Here is a 13,495-nt window from a genome sequence, read left to right as displayed (position 1 = left end):
TATATATATATATATATATATATATATATATATATATATATATATATATATATAGCTTGTCGACAAGTGAGGTAATATCAAGCTGTTTATCAATAATAGAAAAGGATAATCTGCCTATAATAACAATGGCTACACGTAAAAATTGAGACTTCCTAATCTTCTAATGTTAGAACAAAAACAAATTTGTCAATTTATTGATTTGAAACTCGATTTGGAAAATGTGTATTCATTTTTAGACTACATTGGAAAGATTATTATCTGTGTATCAAAAGCTAGAAGTATAGTTTCTCGTTACTTTTTGCAATTTAAGCTAATTATTTTTGAAGTATGATAAAACTAGGCTTTCAGCTTCACTTCCCTCCTCCTAAACAAAAACGTCAAAAATGCGTAAAAGGTAAGAAGACATTAATTTTTCACAGCTTTACCATATCATTTATTATGCGTAAACAAACCTGCAAACAATCGGAATTTGGATAATTAAGGATCAAGCAACAGAAAAAGAAGAGAAGGATTATGAGAAAGCAGAAGAACAGAAAACAAGGAGGAATATCTTCGATGAGTCAGAATGACCATAAAATTCAAAGTGCAAAATTTGAAACGGTAAGCAGAAAGGAAAATCTAACAAAAAAAAGCGAAGAAAAAGAAATAAATTATCCAATTCCACTGCAAAAATCAATAGAATCAGAAAAATCTGCCTAGCTCAGACATATGCAAACTAGATTCTCCGATTCTATATCCCAATCAAGCTTCAATCTTAACCTCACAGGGAACATCGCCTCTCTTCCTTGAAGCAATCCGAAATAACTATGTACTTGAGCCAGGTAAATCAGCAGCAAAATTATAAATGCTAAAATAAAAAGGATACATGATGAAAAATTGTTTAATAAAACTTTTAACAAGTATAGAGATACTAGCATATTTCCAGCATTAAATATACCCATTTGATTCTGTAATAAATATTAAAGAAAAAAATGAATAAACTCTTTTAGGACATCTTAAAAATAATTTTTTGTCATAATTTTTAAGAAAAGCATGAATGAGGACGATTGAAAAGCTTCCATTGTTTGAGCTCTTTTTTAAGATGAAGATTGGATTTATCAGTAATGTCAATCAGTGAATCACCAAGTATGCTACTATTTGTCAACCATTGCAAACAAAAATAATCCATGGTGACAGTGCCATCATATTCATCGAAACTTCATGAACTTGTAGTGAGTGACGAAAATTGTACAGTCCCATAGTCCTTTTAAAAGAAAAGGAATTGGCACTATTTAGTAGAAAAAAAAAAAAAACTACGCGAATACAAGGCACGAGAGGAAAAAACAAGACACAAAAGCAAAACAAAGAAATGAGACACAAAAAGAAACAAAGGAAGGAAAAATAAAGCAAGAAGAGTGAATCAAAGCAAGAATGAACAGACCATTTCTAATTAAGGAGAAAAACAAAAAAAATGCCTGAGTAAAATATTTACAACGATTGTCGAACAATGAACTGAGAGAAGCAAGAAAAAAACATCTCAAAAAAAAGTGGGAAACCGGCATCCTGAAACAGAGAAAAGCAATACGAATATAGATAGGCAAAAAATGTGACATTTTGCTAAAAATAAATACGGAATAAAAAAATTTATATACACATATATTTCTCCAACCAATATAAAGAGTAAAAAAGCAACGAAAATAGAAATCAGTGTCGTATTGAAACAGACGGGTCTCAGTTTGCAATTTTTGATCATCGACCTAAAATAGCCTCTGATAATGCTTCACCTAGAGTTGACTTCAGGCCATTCTTCGATAGCAGAATAAGTCGACCTACGGACATATAATGTCTATAGAAAACTTGGATCTTTAGTCTTAAAATTAGGTTTTGATTCGAGAATAAACCAAGTAATTCTTACATTACGATTACAGGAAAATAACACTATAAGCAATAACAGTGCTATGATCTGCAAAACTGCTTTGTCATCCAAAATTTTTTGCAACAAACGTTGACAATGTTCGTGAAGGCCAAATGTATTTCTTCATAAATCTAATTTAAGTTCCTCAGTGTACTTTTGTAATAAAAATAATTTAAAATAACAAAATTTTGTAATAAAAACAAATAATAGTTCCTTTTGCAATAAAATAGTAAAAGTAACCGTTACATATATACTAAATATACGATAGTGAGTAATGAGAGCTGAAATCAACTCTTGTCTTGAATTAGAAACTTTCCCGCAGAACTAAGTGGGCTGGAAAATTTCTATACAAAGTTTAACTTCAAGAAAATACCTCCTGCTCTGTAACAAAAACAAATAGTTTTTTTTTTGCAGTGAAATAGTAGTAAAAGCAACCGTTATATATATGCTAAATATATGATAGTGAGTAATCAAAAAATAAAGAGGGTTTCAACTGAAACACTAACCACTGCTGGAGATAAACTTATTTTGTCGGTGCCATTGGATCAGCTGGAGCTTCATCGCTATGTACAGAATCGGTTGTAGAATCATTTCTGTTCGTGGAAGATTCCATGAGCGGTGTCTCCTCAATAACTGCTAATGATGATGGCAATTTTCGGTCAGCATTTTTTTCTCGTACCATGAAGTTTTCTTCCATGTGTCGAACAATCAAACGTAGCGCCTCAACATGATCCTCCATTTCCTGAAATTTAAGTGGAAAGTTAACTCAAACATAGATGATTCAAAAAATTAAGCAAACTTGAAGAAACTCTGCAAATATAGCTGAATTCTGAGCGGAAAATTACATTTAAAACTCCATCCAGTGAATCCATATGTTTCGGACTAATTACTGTAAAAGGAAACGCGAGCGCCCAACAAGCACTGACAAGTGACGAAGCACGAGCTTCCAACAAACGTACGTCTACCTGGAAGTTATATCCGTTAAATTATCCAAAATTTTTAGTTTTTAGTTATATAAGTTAATTTTAGTTATCTGCAGAAGCAAAATCTCATACAGTTATATATTTCTTACAAAATGAACTCTCTAGTTAATTTACCATAAAGTTTGATGGGGGATTAGTTATGATTATGACAAGACAAATATAATTAGGATATTAATTGTGTATAACTATTTTATTGATAAAAGCTTATTGATAAAAAAGAAACTTTGTTTCTTTCCCATACTGCCCCATTTTTGCTCCCATCTATTCCGGATGTCCTTTAACTTGAAAAAAAAATCGAATTAAAGGAAATGAACTGCACTTGGCCAGCAGCCACTGTTCGTATCAAATCATCGAAACGAGGCATAATTCGTGCAGTAGCTGTAACAACTTGCTCATTGAGTTTTGGTGCAATTGAATTAAGCTGAATTACAGAGAGTTTTTCAGTTAAAGCATGGCACAGTTTCAAAACTACAACGCAATGCTGCAGCATTCCGGAAACATCATAAATCCACTGATTGTTATCAAGAATTTGGGCTGAAAAAATGCAAATGATGTTTGAGTTAAAAAAGGTTCGCAATCAACATTTTAAACAACAGAAAATCCAAAACCTAATTCGAATCTCAGTGATAAGTATAATCGAACATGAACTTGATCTGCTTCAGGAAGTTATAACAAGTAATGCAAAACTTCGTTCGACTAAATACCTTACCTGTTTGCCTATGAAACTTTGTGTTTGGCAAGCGTACATCTTTCCTTTGTTCTTCTCGAAACAATTAAATTTTCCCATTCATTTCTAACTTTCTAGCAACTTAATAATTTCAAAAACAATCTTTAAACAGCTTTAAGCAATTTTTAACAATTTTAATTTTCATAATGACTTCTAAAAAAACTTGACATATTAACTTCTCCCTCATCGAAGTAAAAAAAATTATTTTTCCCTTCTACTTTATTTCAGTAGTCTTAAATTTCCTGCATACAATTATATAACTATACAAGTCAGTCATAAAATCTGACCCGTACGGCTCACCAGGAACTGGATAGGTCAGCACTGGCGAAACACAACGGACAAAATGTCCCAAAATCACTAAGTTAAGGAACCTTACCTTAACCTCCAAAGACAATAGAGTCGGAATCATAGATATAATTTCTAACCAGTGTATGGCAAATATAGCGAATAAGCCTAATACACTTCACTTGTGCCAATATTAACGGAATTTGGAATTAATTTACAAAAAAACATTTTTCTGTCGACTAATTGCATTTTTATATAGATTTCTATTTCGAATTATAAGTGTTGTATATGCCATAAATATTTAATTTGCTATGAGAAACCTAAAATCCATTCAATATATGAATAGCACTGAAAGACTCAAGAACAATTTTTTTGTTTTGAAATCTAATGTCCGGCTACTTTGGATTTTGTACGAAACTATAAAATTTGCAAATCATTTTTATACGGTCGTCTATCATATGGTTAACGTCAAAGAGTAGAAACTATATGGAAAAAATTTTTGCATATATAAGACCAAGTAGATGTTACCAATAAGAGGTCCAAGCTGCACCACGCTTTCTACATTTTCGTTATTAACTTTAGTAAAACGCAATGATGTCATCGCCGCACGCAAACGTCCTCTTGCCTGTGCACGTCGTCGACACATAATAATCAGTATGAATGATGAAAAACAAAACACAGAAGCCAACACAAACAGTGCCAAATAAACCACTACTTCCATTCTGAAATAAGAAAATCAAATAAAGTTTAAGGAAAATATTTTCCTGTCGATTAGTTATACTTTTGTGAATAAATTATTAGTGACATATGTGCGATAAATATTCAACTCGTTAATTACTTTCCGAAAACAAAGTTCGATGTTAATGTCATTTATTACTATAGTGATGGCTTAAAAAAATGCAAAAATAACTACAAGGATATAAATTTAAAGCAGATAAAAATGCTAGAAGTCCGAGTCTCTTTAAATGCCCATATAATGTTTTTATGAATGAAATACGTGCTATTTACCTGTTTATTTCATTTAGTGTATTGTGTACCAATTGCAGCTGACATCAAGTACCAAAATGTCCCGGATAAGCGAATTAATTTCACATATAGTGAACATGCATAAAACACTAAAGTGATATTCGAAAATGTCTACATTAATTCTACTAAATAATAGCTTTTTTCTGCTAATATTTATAAACCCTTATTTCTGACAAGCTGTAGCTTCTAAAATACTTCATAGAGAGAACTTATATAAAATAGTTGATAGCGAGAATTTATATTGAAAATAAAATCAAACTTGCATAACATTTCCATCTTACCGATTTTAGGTTGTTTTAGATAGACGAATTTCAAAATGATCTTCTGCAAATATTTGAAAACCTGTTTCCTGCTTCAAAAATCAGAAGATTACTGAACGAGTTGCTTCAAGTGGCTCAGTAGTGTGCCACTTAAAATTTACTGTAAAAAACACAATTTTTTAAAGGTCAAAGGTGTCGTGATTAGATGAAAATAGCGCAGTAAATTAGCCCACGCTTCGAGATGTATAAATAAATAAGCTACGGCACATTTTCGATTGGCTATCATCGACTGAAACGCATAATAAGGCTAATAAAAAGCAACGCTACTTGCCAAAGTTCAGAGCAAAAAAAAAAAGAAAATATAAATGCTACCGTCCCAACCGTTTCAAGCAAGCTATCACTGACTAAAACTATCCGCCTTTACGAGAATCAAAGCAGTACCTGAACAACATTTGAACTTTTGGAAAACGACATTAAAAAATCCATAAATTAACTATAAAAGTAGGAGAATAACATCTGTTTGCCTATCCGTATCTCTAGGTATATATTCATATATATATATATATATGAATATATTTGTAGACACCTTATACATGTATATCATGTTTTATGCAGAGAGTCAGCACCCGATCACCTGTCATTGGCAAAGAAAAGATGGTTGAGTAGGGGCAAGTGCGAGCAACTCCATCCTAACTACTACGACAATGGCGACGAGAGCAACCGCCTTCCTTCCACACAACCCTCCCGAACACATGTGCCATCCAACGACATCAAGGCTACATTTTTCAAGATACAATAAAAAGCACATAATTTTCTTTTTTATTTCTCAACATCAATTTCCCTCTGTTTTCTTTCCTCCTTACATTCCATTCCAAGGATACATTTTCAACTCTTTCATATCCTCCGACTATCCACCTGAACAGCAGCACTCGCTGGAATGAGTATATGATGCAATTACAATATTCCACAGGCAAACTTATCCATTAGGTAAGTCAAAGAAACATATACACCATTCAAACTGTTCCTTCTAACTTACCCACTGATTATGGCAATGAAATGCGTGAATTTTGAAAAACAACGACATCTCAGATAATGCACAAATGAATTAAAGACACTATTTCGAGTATTAGTGAGATTGAGGCATTGTAATTTTGAGAGCAAATAATCAATTGAAACAAACAGAGTTCATAAATGTCCTATGACGTTTCTTCATCAATATATCACTGAATGGGGCTTAAATTATGCATATGGAAGAGATTTTAAATTGGAATCAATCTCGACGCATACAAAAAGTCTATTTGAAGACAATTCTGGAATGAATTGATTGGAAGGCTTTTAGGGTCTAAATTAACAAACAGTGCTTCTTCAAAGGCATACTAATAGGCTATAAAGGTATAACACGCTAGCTACTTTTCTACCCCAAAATCAACAGCCCAATATTACCTTTCTTTTTCATATTTGCATTAACTACTAGATCACTCAATTGTTTTCACTGACGTTCAAATATGTAGTAAATTTTAAATGTGGAAGGCTAGGATAAACTAATTAATCTTAAAATTAGTTAACAGGGACCGTCCGACTTATTGAGTTCGGAAGTGGCACCTAAATCGAACGAGATGGACATAAGATTTTTTTTTCTCGCCCATCACATCCTTTTTTCATGTTTGTTAAGACCCTGTTAGAAAGTATTAACCAAATAAGATTACATTAAATCTCGAAGTGTAATAGTTTCAAAAAATATGTAATTAAAGAACCGGCAATTTCTTAAACTTGCAGTTAAGTAATAGGCAATTAAAGAACCTAAAGAATAAGCTTGGAAAAGTGAAAAAGTAAAAAGCGTGAAACACTTAGCGGGACTTATCTACCGTAATGATTCAATCACTGCTAATTCGAAACTTATCTTCTGAAGGAATAAATCATTTGAAAACAAAAGTGAATTAAAGTGCATATTACCAGCTTACCAACAGCTGGTTGGAAGAAATGTGTGATTGGCATCAATCTTGGAAAAGGTAACACAAATGCAATTACTTTTATCGATTATCGATATCGATTTTATCAAACCATCTTTTTTTTTCCTTCACTTTAATTTGCTATTGCTTGAAAATGCCTGGTAAATATTACGAAAGAAAAAATGTAAAAAAAAAAAAACATCAATTAAGGTTTTCTCATTTTACACCACTTGGTAAGAAACATAAAATATTTTAACTTTAACATTTCTTGCTCACGAAATAAGCATCTTCGAGAGAATATTTGATGTAACGCTTGAAAAACTAATTGATTTATTTAGTTAATAGTTTTTTTAATCCTATGCCATAATAATTTCCACTCAACTCTTGGAACATTTCTGTGAAAACAAGTTGCTGCAGTAAAATAGATTTCTTACTCTCATAGTTCTACTGTCTTTGATTCTATCGTTCATAAATGTTATAAAGAAACAGAATATCTTACTCTTTATACGAGAATAAAAGATGGTAAGCTAAAATACGAATTAAAAAAAAAAACAAAAAGTTGAACTAAAGTTTGAGACGATTAATGAAGGGACACGTTGGACTTTTTTCCCCACAAGCACAAGTAATAATGTAAATAAGGCGGAGTTTACTTTTCTTCCCTTTCTGCAAAAAGTGAGAAAAAAAATATGTAATTTATCCTCTACTTTTAAGATGAATCCCCTGTGCAAACAAAATAATCAAAAATTAAGGAAAGACAATTTGCATTAATGAATAAACTTCTCTTACACGGCATAACTACTCTGTTTTACCTTTCTCGAATTGTATTATTCTGTTGTATAATTGAAATTGAAATGAACTTTCCAATTTGAAGCTCTTTAAAAAAAAAATCAAATTTGAAAAAATATGTGTGAAATAAGATACAGAACCTACAAGTATAAGTGCTGCTATAATGTTAACGGTATACTGACGTCCCAGGGAAAAAAAAGTTTTGTTTTTCTTCGCCAAAATTTCTTCCAAATTTCACAGGAATTTACGATAATATATTTTAGGGTTTTGCCTAATACCTACAATATGCATTCTCAATAACCTATAAAAATTGTACTCCTCGATAGAAGGAATGAACTCTTTGGTATCAACAATCTAAAAATCAAAACCTGTTTTCGTCAAAAGAGACTAGATACTAACAGATAACGAGTGCGATGCAACGCTGTGGAAATCAGAAATTAAAATTTTTTAACAATTACTGACATAAAAGTATTTATTTTTAAAGATAAAACATGAACAGAACAATAAACAGCTGACGATATTTAAACTGATCCTATTCAAAATATTTTAGAGCATATGGAAACAGAAATTTACTAAAACAAAGCGTTAAGAATACTAGTGCAATAAGATACTTTGTGATGAAAAGTGATAATGCAATAAATACTAACAAATAAAAAAATACTGATAAACTAAGAATTATTAACATATGAAAGTTATGAATGTATAGGAAAAAAAACCAGGACAAAATTGCTGATTGCATGCATATTTTTTCCCTCGTTCTGTATCAACAAGTTCATAAGTGACCGTGTGTGATATTAAATATCGCATGCGGTCACTACTTGTATTCTTTTGAAAAAGAATTTAACAGTCAATTCAATGATATCAATATCTCTTAAAACATGCGGGAAAGAATCAATCAAAATAAGTTTCCAATGGCAAGAATGCACCATGTGGTATGTAATCTCGGAGATAAAATTGTGCTTCATTAAATATCATCGTCTTTTGGCACCTGAAAAAAATGTAAAAATAAATCATTAAATCTGGTTTAAGATTAGGATGAATCAAAATCAGTCTTATAACGTTATTTTTAAAAGTCTTAATTGAAAATTCTCCAATCCTATTAATTTTCCTCCTATCTTCGACCATAAAATTCGATGAATCACTGGGCAATTTCAAGTCATTATAAAACACATCAGTTAATGAATAATAAAAGGACTATTTATTCGAGCTAATTTTATTCGTAATCATAGTCTTATGCGATAAATTTTCTTACAATCGATAATTGTGGACCTTTGAAGAAAATCGCTAGTAAAGATTTAAAGATTTCTTTAAACGAGCTACTTTATCAACAGGAGATTTTAAAACTTTATGAAGCCTTAAACGGTGTGAATACAGATATGCTAAAATTAGAGGCAGTGACTTACGTGAAATTTAAAAATCGAATCAATTGGAAACCTTCTTATGAAGGCATCAATACTCAGTCAATCCTACTTGAAAAACGCTTAAAAATAGTACGTAAAACTGATGAAGTAGTTAGATAAACAAATCAAAAATATTAATTAATTGGAAGAAAAAGTGTAATGGTTCTGGAATTCAACAATCAATAAACAAGATCCCAAAGGATCTGATCTGATTAGCCCAGCACGATGCTGGAATAGTAAACATTGAATATTTTAAAGATTTCGAAACAAGCTGAAATAACTGCCACGTAGTGGCCAACGACGGCCATATAGCAGTCTAAACCGAACAATCAGATTTCAAACAACAAATGAATGAAATGCATACTTACAAAGAACAACACAATGAATTGCAGCCACCGGAAGGTGGGAATGTTGTTGAAGCATTGGCGTAATTTTTTGCTTTGAAATTGAAAGATATTGACCAAAGTCAACTAAAAACACATGATATTCGCCGTTAACATGGCTCACCATGTTTTTTTTTCAACCTAAAACGGCATCATAGAAGAAAGCACAATATGAAACTAACAAAATAATTGGAAATTGAAGAAGCCAACAACTGAAGACGGAACAATCAACCACTTCTTTTGATAACTATTGTAAAACCAATAAAAAACTTCAATTACAAAGTTCAAACCATATATAACCTTATCAGACAGTAAGGTGAATAATGTACTCTGACCATGAGTTCCTTAATTACAGTCACAATGATGTCTGAGATACAAATGAGCAATCAATGAAAAACGTGCTACATTAAGTAATCAGAAGTCTTGGAGAACTTGGACACTTTTTTTCGTTATAGCAGATTTTACTATTTTGAAAAACTGATCTTCCAATCGATAAGACAACAGTAATTTTGTTCACGTATATCTCGTTCCAATAAGCTATATTTCCTTTGTTCATTTACAAATACTATGTGAACGTCACTCTGTAAGTCAACCCATGTAATTTAAAACTTTAATAAACAGTTTTAAAGTAATTATGCACAAAAAAGACATATAATTAATGAAGCCTGTAAGATGCAAGAAAGAAGAAAAGGCAACTACTTCAAAACATAGAAGGCTCGTCATGTATTCAACGAACATGTGCTAACTTACTTTACACATATTGCTCCTTAAGTCCAAATAATCGTTTTATACATACTTCAACGTTTATCATATGTTTGTAAGATGGTGCTTTATGTGGCAAGAGATCATATTTTTTCTTATATATGATAGTGAAACGAAATTTTCAAAAAATTTCGGAAACTTCATCTCCAAAAAAAAAAAATGAACACCTTCGAATTGTACTCCGTATCCCGGAGACTGGAGATTCCAAAGAGTTGAAATCCCATGCTGTTCGAACCTCGGCATTGTAAAAAAAACTTGAAAATTTGAAACTTTATTAGAAAGGTCAGAAGATATGCAACGACAAGTTTGAATGGAATTTGATCGAAATCTTTATAAATCCTAGATCTGGTTTTATTCTGACATCTCTTGATGGAAGCCGTGATTATTTCGTGTATTGTTAACTGGAACCAATTTTATATGAAATATTGTAAAAAATTATAGAACTATTTGCTGATGACATATAAATTTATGAATGTTTTCAAAAATGTAATTTCTGTACTTTCCGGGGTTTAAAGTCTGATTAAACTTCCTGCAGTGCATTTATAAGGATGTATTTACAGCATTGTATGATCTTTTAATTACTGAGTATTACAGATCTCTGAGAAAATTTCTAACCTGTTCTAATTTTCTATTCTGACTCTTACTCATTATCTGAAGTGTCATAGAAAAGATCAGGTACTGATGGTACAACTCTGTAAAATTAATAAAGCTTTATAACCAATTTTGAACAAGACCGAAAGACAGAAAATAAACGAGTTTGATAATGGATGACAATGAAGTGATGAACTGATATTAAAGCATGTATGCCAATTAGGTCGAAAAAAGGATTTTTTTTTTATTTTCTATCTTTTTACTTTTTTGCTATTTTTTGCTATTTAAACACAGAGAAATTTAGTAAATTCACGAAACAAAAGCAGGACTGGGAAGAACAGTTCTAACTGAAATTCGGGGATCAAATGAAGAATTCTTTTCCTGCAGAGTAAATTATTATCTGTTACTAAGCACTTCATGATTTCCTGGGAATTTCAAAGCGCTCCCAAAAAGTCTACGACACTTTTCATTTCACAAATCCATTTATTAAATTTCACATATAGCAAACGTAAAATTTAACAAAACTGCTAATTCCAACAAAATATACCTGAAATCAGCAACGCTCGTGATACTTTTTTTCTTTGAGTTTTCTGCAATAACTTTGGTTAAGCATAAAGTTTTTGGAAATAACTTTTGTTTGAGTATAGCAACTAGTTTTTTCATCAGTTTTTCTGGTTCTAAGCGCCAAAAATCTATCAGTTATGATACAATCAAGAATATTGCACAATTGCTTTTTGGAAGAAATTTAAATGCCAATGTAAAAATGTCTCTAGTTTATTCATAAATTAAGCCACTGATGACTACTTACTTCTCTTATGTAAACCTGCAAAAAATTATGGGAGATGAAGCTGGCTGATTTTATCACCGGAATTTCAATCTCACCTGATGCTGCCATATTTGAATAGACTGTTAAATTGTGCTCCTTTTTTCGCCTGAAATTCATAACAGGTAACCAATGAACAATTCACATTACATCTACTAAGATCAAATATCTTCGTCTACTTCCGTTCAATCTACCAGAGGTAAAATTATATACAGTTATATCATTCCAATTTTTCTATCCCAAATTTTTATATCTTCATTGGAACAAGCAGAAATATGGAAGTCTTTCCTTACAAGATCTGACTTGGTGCAGAAAACTTGATTAAGAATCCTTCTTATTTGCAATATCTGAGTACATCCGAAGCTTCGAAAGTAAGTTAACACTCGCAAATGTTACCAAAGCCACGAAGTCAAAACTGCCAATATTTACTGTAACCAGTGAGCGATTAAATGGAATGCTCTGATGGCTGACGGAGTCAGCTATTCAGAAAAACTCGTAATGTATAACAATGTCAGAGGTGCGACTATGGGAATTGGTTGGACGGAATCACTAGATAATTTGAAGGATAGGAAATTCACCAGTGTTGCTTCCAGAAATTATGAAAGTTTTGGATGATCTCCATCACTTAAATTTCCATCATTGTCGTGAATCCTGCAGTGTTCATCATTTATTGCCCAACATATGAAAACCGCATAATCGTCATTTACCAAGATATACTATTCTGCAATATTTCTGCACTCTATCAATTCAAACAATAAAAAAGTGTTCCAGTTCGCCTTGCTCTGCTAGGTTGGATGGTATTTAAATTACTTTGCCACTGCTTCCAACTTGAACACTAATAATTTCGTTAAAATATGCTTAAATCAAACGACATGGTTGGAACGCAAAATTGATTCCAAATTCAAGAAGAGATAAATATTCTAACTAACCGATTACCACTACCAAAACTATCGCTATAATGACGCTAACAAAACTAAACAGTTCTTCTGAATAAAGGGAACGTTTTTATCTTAAAATTTAGCAGAGTCAAAATAATCCAGTTTACTGATATAAATTGGCACAAAATTATCGATCTTCTATTATTGCTAAACTTATCGCCGAGTTCAAAAAGAGAAGAAATAAGAATTCTACTTTCCCATCTATCTAAAATATTCAACTTCCTTAAAATGATAGGAAACATCGGATCTTATTTAAAAATTTGGGGAGCACTTGAAATTCCTTAATCCCATAATTCTACCCCCATAAAAACTGCATTGAACAATATACTTTTGGTTAATGCGAGAAATTTTCGTGAATGATCGATATAGATATTGATTATTTGGGCTTTTAATGGTATGTTGGGTGGATTTTCACGTTGCCTGTGCTGTTGATTCACTCGATGGAATTTGTGGTTAATTTTCAACTAAATGAAATGATTTTTCATTGTTTTTGAATCCATTTGAATTCACATAAAAAGTATTATGACTGCGGTTATCAGGAATGGAAATGATTATACTCGAGGAAAAGTAAATCCAAATGATTCCAAAAGCAAGTTAAAAAGAATTTCAGCAGGAAACAATCACAAAACCACCATAATAAAATAAATCGGCAGCTATATATATATATATATATATATATATATATATA

At 31.6% G+C, this 13,495-nt stretch overlaps 3 protein-coding genes across 3 annotated transcripts; 1 reads left to right on the top strand and 2 right to left on the bottom strand.

Annotated features, from left to right (window-relative positions):
• Positions 1-513: 513 nt before the first annotated feature.
• On the top strand, positions 514-1,822 carry LOAG_08000 (hypothetical protein; the record flags this gene model as incomplete). Its single annotated transcript, XM_003143532.1, has 3 exons — positions 514-600; positions 680-821; positions 1,704-1,822. The coding sequence occupies 3 exons, from the start codon at positions 514-516 to the stop codon at positions 1,820-1,822; spliced, it is 348 nt and encodes a 115-aa protein (XP_003143580.1).
• LOAG_07999 (hypothetical protein) lies at positions 1,630-5,106 on the bottom strand. The gene is made up of 6 exons (XM_020447587.1): positions 4,898-5,106; positions 4,418-4,611; positions 3,197-3,411; positions 2,740-2,859; positions 2,401-2,636; positions 1,630-1,736 (listed from the first exon to the last, which is right to left on the bottom strand). The coding sequence occupies exons 2-5, from the start codon at positions 4,608-4,610 to the stop codon at positions 2,418-2,420; spliced, it is 747 nt and encodes a 248-aa protein (XP_020302197.1). The 5' UTR covers position 4,611; positions 4,898-5,106; the 3' UTR covers positions 1,630-1,736; positions 2,401-2,417.
• A 3,695-nt stretch (positions 5,107-8,801) lies between these two features.
• LOAG_07998 (hypothetical protein) lies at positions 8,802-10,698 on the bottom strand (the record flags this gene model as incomplete). The annotated part of the gene is made up of 5 exons (XM_003143530.1): positions 8,802-8,898; positions 9,994-10,060; positions 10,172-10,274; positions 10,490-10,549; positions 10,621-10,698. 5 exons carry the CDS (start codon positions 10,696-10,698, stop codon positions 8,802-8,804), a joined length of 405 nt encoding a protein of 134 aa, XP_003143578.1.
• Positions 10,699-13,495: the final 2,797 nt, after the last annotated feature.

Source organism: Loa loa (assembly GCF_000183805.2).
Source record: "Loa loa unplaced genomic scaffold supercont3.365, whole genome shotgun sequence".
In the NCBI taxonomy this organism is placed as follows: domain Eukaryota; kingdom Metazoa; phylum Nematoda; class Chromadorea; order Rhabditida; family Onchocercidae; genus Loa; species Loa loa.
This window is presented reverse-complemented; position numbering and strand designations above follow the sequence as displayed.